General features: G+C 46.5%; 1 protein-coding gene across 1 annotated transcript in view; it reads right to left on the bottom strand.

Moving 5' to 3' along the window:
• Window positions 1–12,122, bottom strand: part of LOC135908637 (cytochrome P450 3A31-like) — a 38,470-nt gene extending 26,348 nt beyond the window's left edge. Inside the window, exons 1-4 of the mRNA XM_065440487.2 lie at window positions 11,948–12,122; window positions 10,101–10,153; window positions 7,662–7,758; window positions 1,506–1,631 (exon numbers count right to left, since the gene is read on the bottom strand). Of these exons, the coding sequence (XP_065296559.1) occupies window positions 1,506–1,616 (111 nt within the window). The 5' untranslated portion in view covers window positions 1,617–1,631; window positions 7,662–7,758; window positions 10,101–10,153; window positions 11,948–12,122. The remainder of the gene's footprint in view (window positions 1–1,505; window positions 1,632–7,661; window positions 7,759–10,100; window positions 10,154–11,947) is intronic.
• Window positions 12,123–12,375: the final 253 nt, after the last annotated feature.

Raw genomic sequence — 12,375 nt, 5'->3', positions numbered from 1 at the left:
TTTGATGTCCTGAGATCGGAATAAAAACATATTGGAAACGTTTTACGTTATAGGGCCCCTCGTGCGCATCCGTCGGAGATGGAGAGCATCGAGCCTTGGTAACTCCGTGTGGAGGCATCTGTATTTTCTTGGTCCGGGGTCGGCCAGGTGGTGAAATCAGTTTTCGTGGGGCGCGCATCGACACGCCTCCGCAATTTCCAGATGTGGTTTGGAAGGGTTATTCATTCTTGTAGGGTAACAGTAGGGGGAGTGAGCGAGGAAACATAATTTCGAATCAGATCGATTCGCGTCCGGCGAGTTAGTGGGCAGGGGTACCCTTTCTTCTTTCTTTTTCTGCGACAAGAACACTCAGGTAATACGCAAATGTTACTAACGCATTCTGCTTGTACTAAGTGTCACAAGATGTCGCTACAAGCGTTACTGCTGCATTTCAAGTCTCCGGTAGCCTGCCGTTCTGCGAAGGTACATACGTTTACACACAAACTAGAACTGTCTAATGTGATACAGCTCTTGCGTAGCGTTGTCAGCTACGTGGAAAGGACTGGGGAATGTGGTCCAATCACAAACGCTGCGCAGTTTAACATGACGTTTCGAAACGATAGCTGCCCCGAGGTAAGAATACCAAAACAGGCAATTGACGCACGTGCCGTACTTCCCAAAGAGAGAGTTGGCTCTGAAATGAGAGAAGTATGCGGGAAATTGTGGCATATATCCAAACAGCGACCCCAAGCTTTAACCAATAGCTGAGTATTTCTGTAGGTTCACTATAGGCCACAATCGTACGTTAAGAGCAGCGGGCTGCTGCGCACTAAAACAGAGGTTCGGTCAGACCATCTGTCGCACATGTTATTTATTTAAGAGACTCGAACGGAGGCGATACAGGAACCTATGTACTGGAAAGTGCCCAGAATAATTAAAAAATGCATTAAAAAAGGCAGCAGTTCGAACCAGTTCGAATCTATGTTCAGCGAAGCTTTTAGCGGGTGTATAAAGAGTCGAAACGCGAGCATACGCACGCACGCGCACACACACAAGCGTGGGGGCCCACAAACTATACCGAGCCTTTTCTTAAGTGGAGTTGCTGACTGCTCGCGAGTACGACGGATGCCTCGAAGGCATCATAGATTAAGAGACAGCATACGCATACGTACGCAGCGCAATTGGAATTGTTCTATGGGCAAAAAGCGTTTACTTCCTTATTACCGTGCCGCCGAGGGTGCACGAAGGCAAGCTTTCTGCTTCTCTTCATGCTTTCCCCCGCACGGCCGGCGCCGCGGATACGTCGAGGCAAACGCCATCTGGTTGCGCTGTAAGAAACACAGCGGCGTGCGCAGCGCACGTGCTTGGCAGTAATTGGTTGGCCTATTCGGCAAGGGATCAGCCAGGCCACAGCGCTCGTCGTCACGGAACCCCGTGAAGTTCGCAAACAAAAGCGTCTCTTTAAAAAAAAAGAAAGAAGAAACACGCAAGCGAAGCGCGGCAAGTGCAATGGTTAAGACACGTACCTGCGTCAACTTGCTCGTCGTGAACGCCGGACTGATTGCTCCTCTCATGAACTTCCAGCGGTGGGCGGGTGCCGCGAACACGAGTGCATCCGGGTTTACGGGCGCAGGCATGACACTCAGGAGGGTCTGTTAACCAGCACAGAGGCTTTAATTTAGCGGTGCTTTTTGTTTTCGCTCAGTAACTGCCCTGTGCAACAAAAAACTCTAAGCTTGAAATATTACTTAGCAAGACATTGTAAGTGGAGACACTTCATTGTAAGTGAAGGTTCCACGAGTGCACTCATAATTCGGGACAAAAGAAGGTAGACAAAATCAATCAAAGCGTTAGAGTCTTAGCGCTTGTCTTGCGTCTACCTTCCTTTGTCCTCGTGTAAATCGTGTGCTTGTGCAACCTGCAAGTAATAACCGACTAGCCCATGCCATTATGCATTGTAAGTTGACTATTTAGACGGCACTCTGGGGCACGTATGGCAAGTTTCTCTCTGCGAATCGCGCGCTTCGGCATCGGCCACGCGGAGCTTCAGGTGGCGAAATGAGCACCAGCGCGTTGGCGACTGCTTCACGTACCCACACCAAAGCGCACTCACCAATCGACACCACGCGCGACACAGTCGAACCTGCCTATGCGAGCAATGCCCATGGCCGGGCTTTATGTTCTTCAAACATTGCGCGATGGAAACTATATTCGACGATCCTTTTCTCCTATAGCCTCAGGGAGGACCATTTGTGGAAACATTGCGGACCAAAGAAATGACATTCATGACTAAGACGGCCGGGATTAGGTCAAGTTGTAAGCTGTGACGATCTGTAAGCGCAGGCATGTCGGTACCCGGCGACGTAGTGGGCATGTCGAACTAGAGAAACGGCATTAAAACGAAACACGACTCCGTCGTAAGGGCTCTTTCAAAACAGCCCGAGATTTTCGAATGAGCTTAGTGTGGATGTGCCAACCTGCTATAGCTGCATTTAATTAGTTTACATGTGCTGTAATATTACGCGGGGGCACGTATACCGAAGCCGTGACTTAATCTTGGAAGAAAAAAAGGACGCGTTGCTGACCTGTCCCAGTGACAACAGCGGAAAACAAAGACAGACCTACTGGAAGCTAGAGGAAGACGTTGACAACTCATTAAACTTGTTTCGCTAAAGCGCACAGACGTGTAGTCGAATTTTTACCAGTATTCTACTTATTTGATGGCGTAAGTGTGCTTTCTGAGGCATATTCGTAACAAGATACATAAGCTATGATATGCCGTCTTGCGTAATCACTATCGATATCACTGAGGCTTAGAGGTCACAGTAAAACTTTCCGTACGTATAACATAGCGATCGCGCTATTTTAGGCGACACGAACACAGCAGTTATGAGATCATGGCCAAAAGGTAGCCGCTTGATTCTAACTACAGCATTTAGCTAAGGACACCGAAGAATAAACAGCGAATTTATCCAAATCTTAAGGTATCTGTTCTTTTTTTTTTTCAAGCTTTGGCGAGTGTTTGTTTGCTGTCAAGAAGAAAATGTACACTCCACGCCAGACGGTGTTCCCTCAAACCCTGTACTAAATCTTAAGGAAGTGTTCACAATTATTTGCCTGCAATACGGTACTGCGCATCCACTTCTATGGCATTAAATCATTTAGTTAGGGCAGCAATGTTCTCGAACAATACTTCTCTATCAGCGAACACAACCCTGTAAAGGCACTGTCCTCGACTTGCCCTGTGTTTATTTTTAGGTAGAGCACTTTAAGAAAACAAAGAAGCTGTCTTATCTATTGTTGTATTGTTGTTGTATCTATATTGTAACCTGCATTGTCTAGGCGGACATTAGCAGCAAAATCATTTTTCTACAATAATTTCAGTAAATAGTTAAGATATGGTAATTAACGTTTTATTTACTTCCCTTAAGGCACATGTAATTGCGAAGTTAAGGGATAGAAGTAGTGAAGTCATGTCTGCATAGCAGAAATTCCCTGACTATAGCAGCAGTTTCGAGATATCCGTCCCCCAAATCTGCTAAAAAGTGCCGCGTCGTTCCAGTTAGCTTAAATCATGCCGGCCTGTTGGTGGCGCGCTTTGAAGAAACAGTTTAATTGGAACATCGATTTCGTAGCACATTTCAAGGTCGCATATCTGGATAGCTGAGCTTGTTAAAATGTTTTAGATATGACCTATCGTCCTTTTTTATTATTCCACATAAAGAAACAACTCCTGGTATGAATCTGTCGTACGCTTCAATTTGCTTTACGTGTATACTGGGTGTTTTAGCGAACACTTTCAAAAAAATCTTTAAGTTGCTTGTGGCCGATAGCACAATCTTAGTCCACGCACTGGTCTTTTCGACGAGGAAGACATTACTTGGACAATAAATTGAAATTCATCATTGATTAATTAACAAAACGTTCACTAATTAAGATTTGAACTTTATACCTTATGCCACAGATTCGAATTTACAAATTCGAATGGTTGAGTTCGCAAGGCGCATTCTATTGGAACGGATTCTCAGGATGACATCAGGGGTGCTATAACGTAAAACTATTCCAAACTTTTCTATTCAAATGCTGCAATCAGCCCTCCGCGATGGGTCAAAAACATTTTTGGACCACCCCCACTTCGCCTGTCTGTCACGATGTGTCACGAAAAGCGCGGCAACTCCCCATCTGATATGAGGCGTACACACTGATTATGCATGGTTGTACCGAACAAAAGAAAAGTAGTTATTTCTCTTTAAACGCCTTTTCGCCATTTGGCCTCGGCTATTGGCCAAACGTTTTCGGGCTCCACCCACTTGACCTGCCTGTCACGCGACGTCACAAAACCGGGAAAGCTCACCACGTCAGAGAGATGTGCACGCGCTAAAGATACATTATTGTACCGAATAAAACTGTCTTTTTTTTTCTGAATAGCCACAGGCAGCCCCGTTTTGAAATCAATGAAAGATGGCTCTTGGCGATCGCTCAGGCACTGGCTACTCGCACCTGCCGGAGAGCATGGGTTTATTTGCGTAAAAATAAATGTTTCTTCGTGGCCGTGTAATGTTTTCGAGCACTTTAAACACGTTTGCGCCCTAGTTCTGCCAACTCTTCATTGCTGAGGATCCGTTTTAGCAGCATTCTTAACCTTCCGTTGCATGCCGCCGCGATTTTCGACCAGCTGCCGCAAGCTAAGTAATGCTATCTTTGGCTGGTCGTTTCTGACCACTCTGGAGCGCTCTCGCGAGCGGCGTTGTCTTCGACTGGTTGAAAGAGGGTGCGCGCCCTGCGTTCGGCTGGTTCTTCTCGATTGCTCTCCTCTATCTTGGAGCGCTCTGAGGCGCTCCGGGCCCTGTCGTCGGAGCGGTCATCTAGACTGAAACGTCATCGCAGCGCCGCGTCGCTGCCGTTGGCGACGGCCCACCGTAACCTTGTCAACCTAGGCCACTGCATGCTGGCGTCTCGATGAACGTTCGTCCTGCCGGCACGTCCGCCGGTTTTTCCGGCAGCGCCGGGAGCTTTGGATAGGCGAAACATCGGACGTCGGCAGTAGTCACGTGGTTTCTCATCAGCAATTTCCTCCTCCGAGAGCGAGTCGCACGTTCGGCTTGCGCGCTTGTCCCCTACCTTTGAGCTCGGGAAACGACCGATCTACCCGACTCTGCTTCGGGGCATACAGGTGACCAGTCGAAGATACCATAAGGAAAAGCGGACCAGAGACAAACGCCGGCACCACGCTCTCCATCCGGTTATCAATTTTCACTGCACGGGCTTGGCCCTTTTCGAATCTCTCCACTTGAGCGTGCTCCTCGCCTCTTCTCAGCCAATTTGATAATACAAGCTGCTCGCTGTACGCAATTCGTTTTTAAAGCAAACAAAAGTGACACCCTATAATTGCGCAGGGTGTTTGATTGGTCTCTTCAGACAACCCTGCGGGTCAACGCCTGGTCTGCGGTTACGCAAATTTGACGTCCGGAAATTGGAATAAAGACGTATTGGAATAGTTTTACGTAATAGGGCCATAGTTTCTATATATCAATTCTTGACCACTGCGGAGAAATGCATTGGCGTTCAGTTACTTTTGTACTTTAATGTACACAACGACGTTTTGTTACGAAAGTAAATGTAACGAGAGGGCATTTTTACCGCAAGTTTGACGGTGCATATGTCGTAAATGATATCATCCACACAATTCCTTCCCATTTGATATGCCTTGTGGTCTCACCCGCTAGAAATAGCACATTGCAATATGGGTCATAAAGTAATTAGTTAAAACTTAATTAGTGAATTTTTGTTCATTATCAAATTATGCATTTAAATTTTTCTTGCATGCCCACCTCTTCGAATAGACCAGTTGATGAACTATAACTGTGCTATCTGCCACATGCAATTTTTTTTTTAAATTTGAGGACGCTTAACCTTCGCCTTCAAGAGTGGAACGCGACAACGTTCCTGTCGACCCGCCAAGGGGTGTAAGAAAATCCGCTATACGGCGCAGCGATCACTTTCGAGGCGCCCCTCATCGGACTTTGCACCGACCAATCACGCGGTGAGCGTCGAGCAACGCAGCGTACAGCGCGCCAACGAAACGTGCGCCTGAGCAAGCGGAACCAACCCAAGAAGTCGGTGTCTCGGAGGGGGAAACGATCTACGCCAGCCAAACGTCGTAATCGGCACGGGCAGAGAGATAGATAGATAGTGATCTAAAGAAAGGAAGGACGCTTGATTCTGCAACCCGTGAGGGATCACGGCGAAGGGTCGTCAGGGGAGAGGGAGTCGGGGCCGCGACGCGCCCCCGCACCGGTCCCCGCACAGCCCCAATGCTCGCGTGGCGCGCCACCTGTCGGGGCAGCGCCATACATTGAGAGGAGGGGGTCTTCTGTGTTTGCCGCAAGATGGTTCTGCGTGTGCGGAAAGCGCCGAAGAAATCTGGCGGAAACGTACTTCGCTACGCGTTTAACTGCGACTTCTGTAATTTACACGCTCATAATTACCAATATACACAGCAATATAGCTTTCTACGTCACGTTTGTAAGGCAACACCAAATTCACTAAGGGCGTTTTTATACCACTTTAAACGCTCGAACTCACGGCTGAGTTACAGCGTCTCCGCCTCACACTCCGGAGACCCTGGATCGATTCCCACGCAGCCCATCTTGCAAGTTGCTCTTATTTATGAATTGCCTGCGGGGATTTTTCCCTCACGGCCAAGGCCGCCGATGCCAACGGCACCGACTTTTCTGCGACACGAGCTCCTTAACGCTGTCGCGTTAAACTATTGGAAGTGTTCGCAGAAACACCCTTTACGGGGCGTCGAAACTAACGTACGCCAAGCAATTCCACGAAAAAAATTGAAGATTTAGAAAGCACGGTGCTAGATACCATTTTAAGACCTATACGGTGTTAGATTCTCAAAACTATGGCAGCCGAACACAATAGATCTTATGATGACGCCATCTTTCTTAAATATGTTTGTTGTTATTGTTGTTGGGCCGCATGGCTAACGGTAGCTGGAACACGCGGTATTGTCTGATACTGTAAACACAAGTAAAAAAAAATACTGTGAGTAAAATAAGAATGAATGCGGCGTTACGTTGTGCCTATCGCAACTCATCATGCGTTACGCTGTCTAAGTGACATCGTGTTCGCGCGAGGTCACTGGGTATTTAGGAGAGAGCTGCGTCGGCTCCTCCTCAAGTGCCTCCGGGAAACGGGCATCGAGTATGAATTGTGAGCCGTGGGAATCATTTCGGAATGGATGGTACGCCATGTACTGTGCCCTCTGTCAACCTTCCTTGTGTTACCGGCTGCTGTTAAATTACCAGATGCAACGTCAGGGATTTTGGACCGTGTCACGTTTAATAGTGAGCGCTCGCGGAAAGCAATTGCCGGACACTTTTGTAAGGCTACCACAAACTGCAACAAGCAACACGTTCCTTCCTTCACTTCACCGTAGACAGCTAAAAGGTGCGCTCTCCAGGATGACGTCTCGGCGCTTTCACATAAGTAAACGTTCTCACCCTGTCACTTCATTCATTTTACATCAAGTAAAATCAAATAAACAATCTTCCCCTTCACATTCGCGAACATCACCCTATCAGTCGAGTTTGATAGCGCTTAGTCTAGTCTTGGTAAAACGAAATGCTACTACTTCAAAAATAAGAAAATGAAGAAATAAATTTACAAACCCCTCGTTCAGAGAACACGTGGAAGTCTTCGATTAGAACTTTCTTTAACAGGTCAACATCTTTAACCAGGAGAAAAGGCACCGCTCCGTTGAAGAACCTACGTTGTTAAAAAAGAAGAAAAAAAGCTCAATTATACCAGGTGTTTCACGTAGCCAAAATAAACCCATAAATATACAGTAGTTGCTCATTAAGCAAATGAGACCAACAACATATTCTTTGTAGTCGTCTTCTGTTACGCACCCAATTTTTTTGTAACTTATTAGCGAATTACATTTAACTGTGCAATTTCCTAAATTTACGTTTAGGGGCATAGGTCGTAATTGAATACTTGCAGAACGTACTGACATCATCATGTAAGTTTCCATGATGTCTTTTACGTAGCTTTTTTGACTGCCTCTGAAGAAAGCCGGCGAAATATGAAAAAAAAAGTCACTGCGCGCTTGCGCGCCTTTACTACCTTGCTCTCTGTTGCGTTTCAAGACAAGAAAGCCGGAATGCCGGTCGAAAGCCGAAAAGTGTGTTTACATCCATGTTCGCCAGCAGCCTATTATTACTTAACAATGCCGAAGATTGTGAACTTCACAACGGTGCTGGGGATGTACGCTGGACGCCATGACCGATCGTAAAATAGCAAACTGATATTTGTGTGTCAAAGTTGATAAATGTCCTTCAAATAACTAATTCTGGTGAAATCCGAAATGTTGAGAAAGTTTTATGAAAAAAAATGACCCACTCCCGATCTGTGAAGCTGCTTGGCAAGCGAATCTGCGTTATCACCTGATCCACTAGACCAATGTCACGTAGCCTTGAACTGGGTCCTGCGAGCCTGATCAGGACGCCGTTGCGCATGCTGACGTATTTGAACTTTTTTTTTTGAAGTTGGCAGAGTGCTTGAAGCCGGATTCACCGGTGTGGCACTATTTCCGCGATCGGCCCATTCACTAGCCGTGATACGGACGTAAGCCGGCCAGAGTACCCCCTTGGGAATGCATGCGAGGGACACATACGGGCGCTAGAGGCAAACAGCTTGGCTGTTTAAAAAAAAAAAAACTTGTAAGTAGCCCGACCCAGGGGAAATCTATTCGGGCATCTCAGGGAGATTCGAAGCTCAGATAGCTTTTGAAAGGAGTGTTTTCCGGTTTCGAGCCCTCGGACCAGTATAAATTTTTTTCAGCTGTGAAGCTTTCTTTGGAACTTGTGCTAGCACTATAATTCTGAACATGGTCAAAGCCTTCCATATCGTAGAATTCGCAATCTTCTCAGTTCTTCTTTGCCCGCAGAGCTGCTGAGACGTCTGTGAATTTCTCAAAATGTCGCCATCTCAGAATGCGACAATTTGGTGGAATTTGAGGATGTCCGGAAGAGCATTCTAGGTAGCAGGTTTTCGCTTGTTTTGGTTGGATAAAAATGTTTCCTCGCATAAAACTTCCTCCACCTAACGGATTACCGCATAACTGATTTGCCAGCATCGCGGCCTTTGAAATCCCGAGTGCGGGCGCGATCTTGAAGGCCACGTCAACACCCCGGAGCGCAGCGTAAACAGAACAATATATGTTAATCCTCTTTTACAAGAATTTGACAAACTATTATTAGGAGCCGTGGTCTGCACACCTGCAATCATTGCGCCTCATTTACACGGCGTCTTCCTTACACCTTCACCAACCAGTGTTCATAGCTGTAATTTGAGAACATGCTTAAAGAAGCAGACAAAGTAGAATTTTCTTGAAATTATTGGCCACCATTTGCGACGAACTGTCACTCTGATACAACAAGTGTGTCCTAATGACATTGATTGGGGAGGGGGGGTTTGATGGTGCGAGGGCCAGTTCTGGCCAACGAGCACCGAACAACTGATGTAGTGTTCGATGGTTCATTGAATTTCGAAGAGTAGGTGTCATACGGCTGTATAGACGCCTGAAAACAATTGCTGTAAAAAGCAATGTTTCTATTTTAAATATAATATTTCCGTTTAAAAATATAAAGAGGGCTATGAGCATAAAAAGTGTCAGTAACCGTAGAACTACGGCCTCATCACGGCCCTAAAAGCACAGACATGGAGGTACGGGCGCTACATATAGCAACTATAGCGGCGCAAGCTTCTGGTGAGAGAATCTGCTGTGAATTTCCTAGCCTGATCACATGTAACACAATATCAGTTAAGCAGTGTAGAACTGCTTTAGTTTAAAAAAACGGTTTCGCACCAAAAACATCGCTAAACGGACGGAAATCGGCGGCTCTTGGGCAAGCAGAAAGTGTTTTTTCTGTATCGCTTTTGCTCTCCGGCATTTCAGCAAGTATTGGAGGCTGGTCAGCCTCTCGCAACATCTACCACAGATGGGAGGCTCACCACCAGTCAACAGATAAGAAAACTAGCGCGATTCATGCAAGGTATAGTATCACATCTATTATGCGTCAAGAGTAGAAAAAAAGCTGACTCACCCAACTATATCGCCGTACTGCTTTGTCCAATTGTTAAAGGCAACTGTTGATCCCTGTGACCAAAATTATGTTTGTTGCATGAAAAAAATACCCCCGTGATGAACAGTGATACATTTTAGGGAGCTTACATGTATAACGAGTGCATATTTAAGCATAATCACAAAAGGCAATCTACAATAGTTGTGTGCCCATCTGATTTAAGGAAATGGTTTACGCTAAAGCTATTTCCTCAATTTTCAATGGTGCCAAAGAGTACCAATACGTTAATGGCTGAGACTATGTGCAATGAAAATGTCGCCTATACTTTTCGCCAGCATTTCAAGTGCAATATATTGTTTGCCAAAAACAAAACGAATTGATACAATTACTTTGAATATTAGTGCTAGCATGCATACGGCATTACGATGGTATACAAAAAGCACAATACCACTCTTTGCTGTCTTGCCAAAACCATAACACAGCTAGAGAACTGAACGAATTTAAAAGCTCTAGGTCACTTACAAATAAAACAAAACGGAGACTGAATTGAATAAGTGTTCTCTACTTGCGCCATATTGTAATAGACGTAGAAATGCCAGCGGCGGTAGCAGTTGTCGCTGTATATGTTGCAATGAAATGGTCAATATAAAAATCACGAAAGAGAGAGAGAGAAAGAAAGGTAAAAAGGAGCAATGAAACTGGGAGGGATCAATATGTCCCGCAGCCAGCCTTCGCAAAGTCAACTCTTTCTCTCTCTTTCCGGCTCAAGCCTCCAAAATCCGGTCCAACCAACACGTGACTCAGTAGGGTACTGCATTGGCTTGGGTGGGTTAGTAACATTGCATGACAGTAGACTTTTGCGCACATACAAGAGAACGAAGGCAGGAGACTTGACAAACACAAGCGCCAACTTTCAACTATATCTTATTGGCGAAAAGGTTTGAGTTTTATACACAGGCGATGGATGCCGTACATTCGCTTGGTAAAGACGACAAACAACACCACAAAAAGGAATCTTTTAACCCACCAAGTAGGATATGAAAATGGTGACACGTTAGGTCTCCTGTCTTCGCTTTGTGGCTTGCGCGCAAAAGCCCAGAATCACGTAACTCAGCACTTGTCAGGCTCGGAGCTGTGTCTTGGTATCCCAGTATGTTTCACACAGTGTTCACTTGTTCGGCTGTTTTGACAGCAGCTCTTTGCACATTTCCCCACAACATGGCCGTGTAACCTAGATAGCTTCTTTTTTATGCGCACATTGACCTTCTTCGTCGCTACCTGCGAATAACCGACCGTGGCAGCTCAGTGAAGTTGCCCGGCTGAGTTCGAAGCCACGGGTTCGATGATGGTGGCGGCGGTCGCATTACGATTGGATCAGAATACAGAAACGCCCACTTACTGTGCTTTGGGCGCTCGTTAAAGAACCACCGGTAGTCAAAATTAATCCAGGGTCCTCCACTTAAGCGTCCCTTCCAAACCTTTGCGCAATATTGGGACGTAAGCATCCGCGGTTAAACACGAAGCAGATCCCACACAGTGGGAATATACATTATGCGAGGCAGTTTGCGAACAGTTGGTTAGCAATCATCGTTTGGGATTACGCAAAGCACTAGCACGTGGACCAACATCTTTGTGTGAGAGGGAAAGTTAAGTGTCTGACGAGAGCATGTATGTGACGCTAGCAGCAAGACGGTGATGACGATGAGTGCGTGACGGCGACGAGATTTACTCGGGTGGATCGACGCGAGCTTACGACATGCCAATAACATGCCGATTGTTCGGTTCGGCATAGGTACCCGGCGAGCGTCAGCGAGCGAAACGCCCATTGTTACGTCATCAGCGTATACGTGTTATGCAATCGTACGTACCTGCACAATATTTCATGTGGCTTATGGTGAAACGACAATGACATTTGCACTCCAACGATGAAACCTTAAAACCTGTTCGACATAGGCCGATCCTCGAGTTGGTAGATTTGGCATTGCAGTCACTACACTACAGTCGGTAGAGCGTCGAGCAGTTTCTATGTAGCGTTAGCTGCCATACGGCGAAGATGCCGGGGAGTGTGGGCCGGTTTCGGAGACGGCGTCTCTGAGCGTGGGCTGTGACGAGGAAAGAAAGCGAGAAACTCGCAGGTGACGCACCTGGCAGGCGTGTTACAGTCGGCTTTCGCACGGGAGGAACGCGCGTGCAATCGTGGCCTAATTGTTAGAGCATTGTGTTGCCGTGAACGAATGCAGATGTTCGATTCCATTGTCGGTCACGGAGTTGTTCGTATTACAGAAGTCCGCAGTGT

Source organism: Dermacentor albipictus, chromosome 1 (genome assembly GCF_038994185.2).
Source record: "Dermacentor albipictus isolate Rhodes 1998 colony chromosome 1, USDA_Dalb.pri_finalv2, whole genome shotgun sequence".
Taxonomy (NCBI): Eukaryota; Metazoa; Arthropoda; class Arachnida; order Ixodida; family Ixodidae; genus Dermacentor; species Dermacentor albipictus.
The sequence above is the reverse complement of the archived record's forward strand: the minus strand, read 5'-3'. Positions and strand labels throughout refer to the sequence as shown.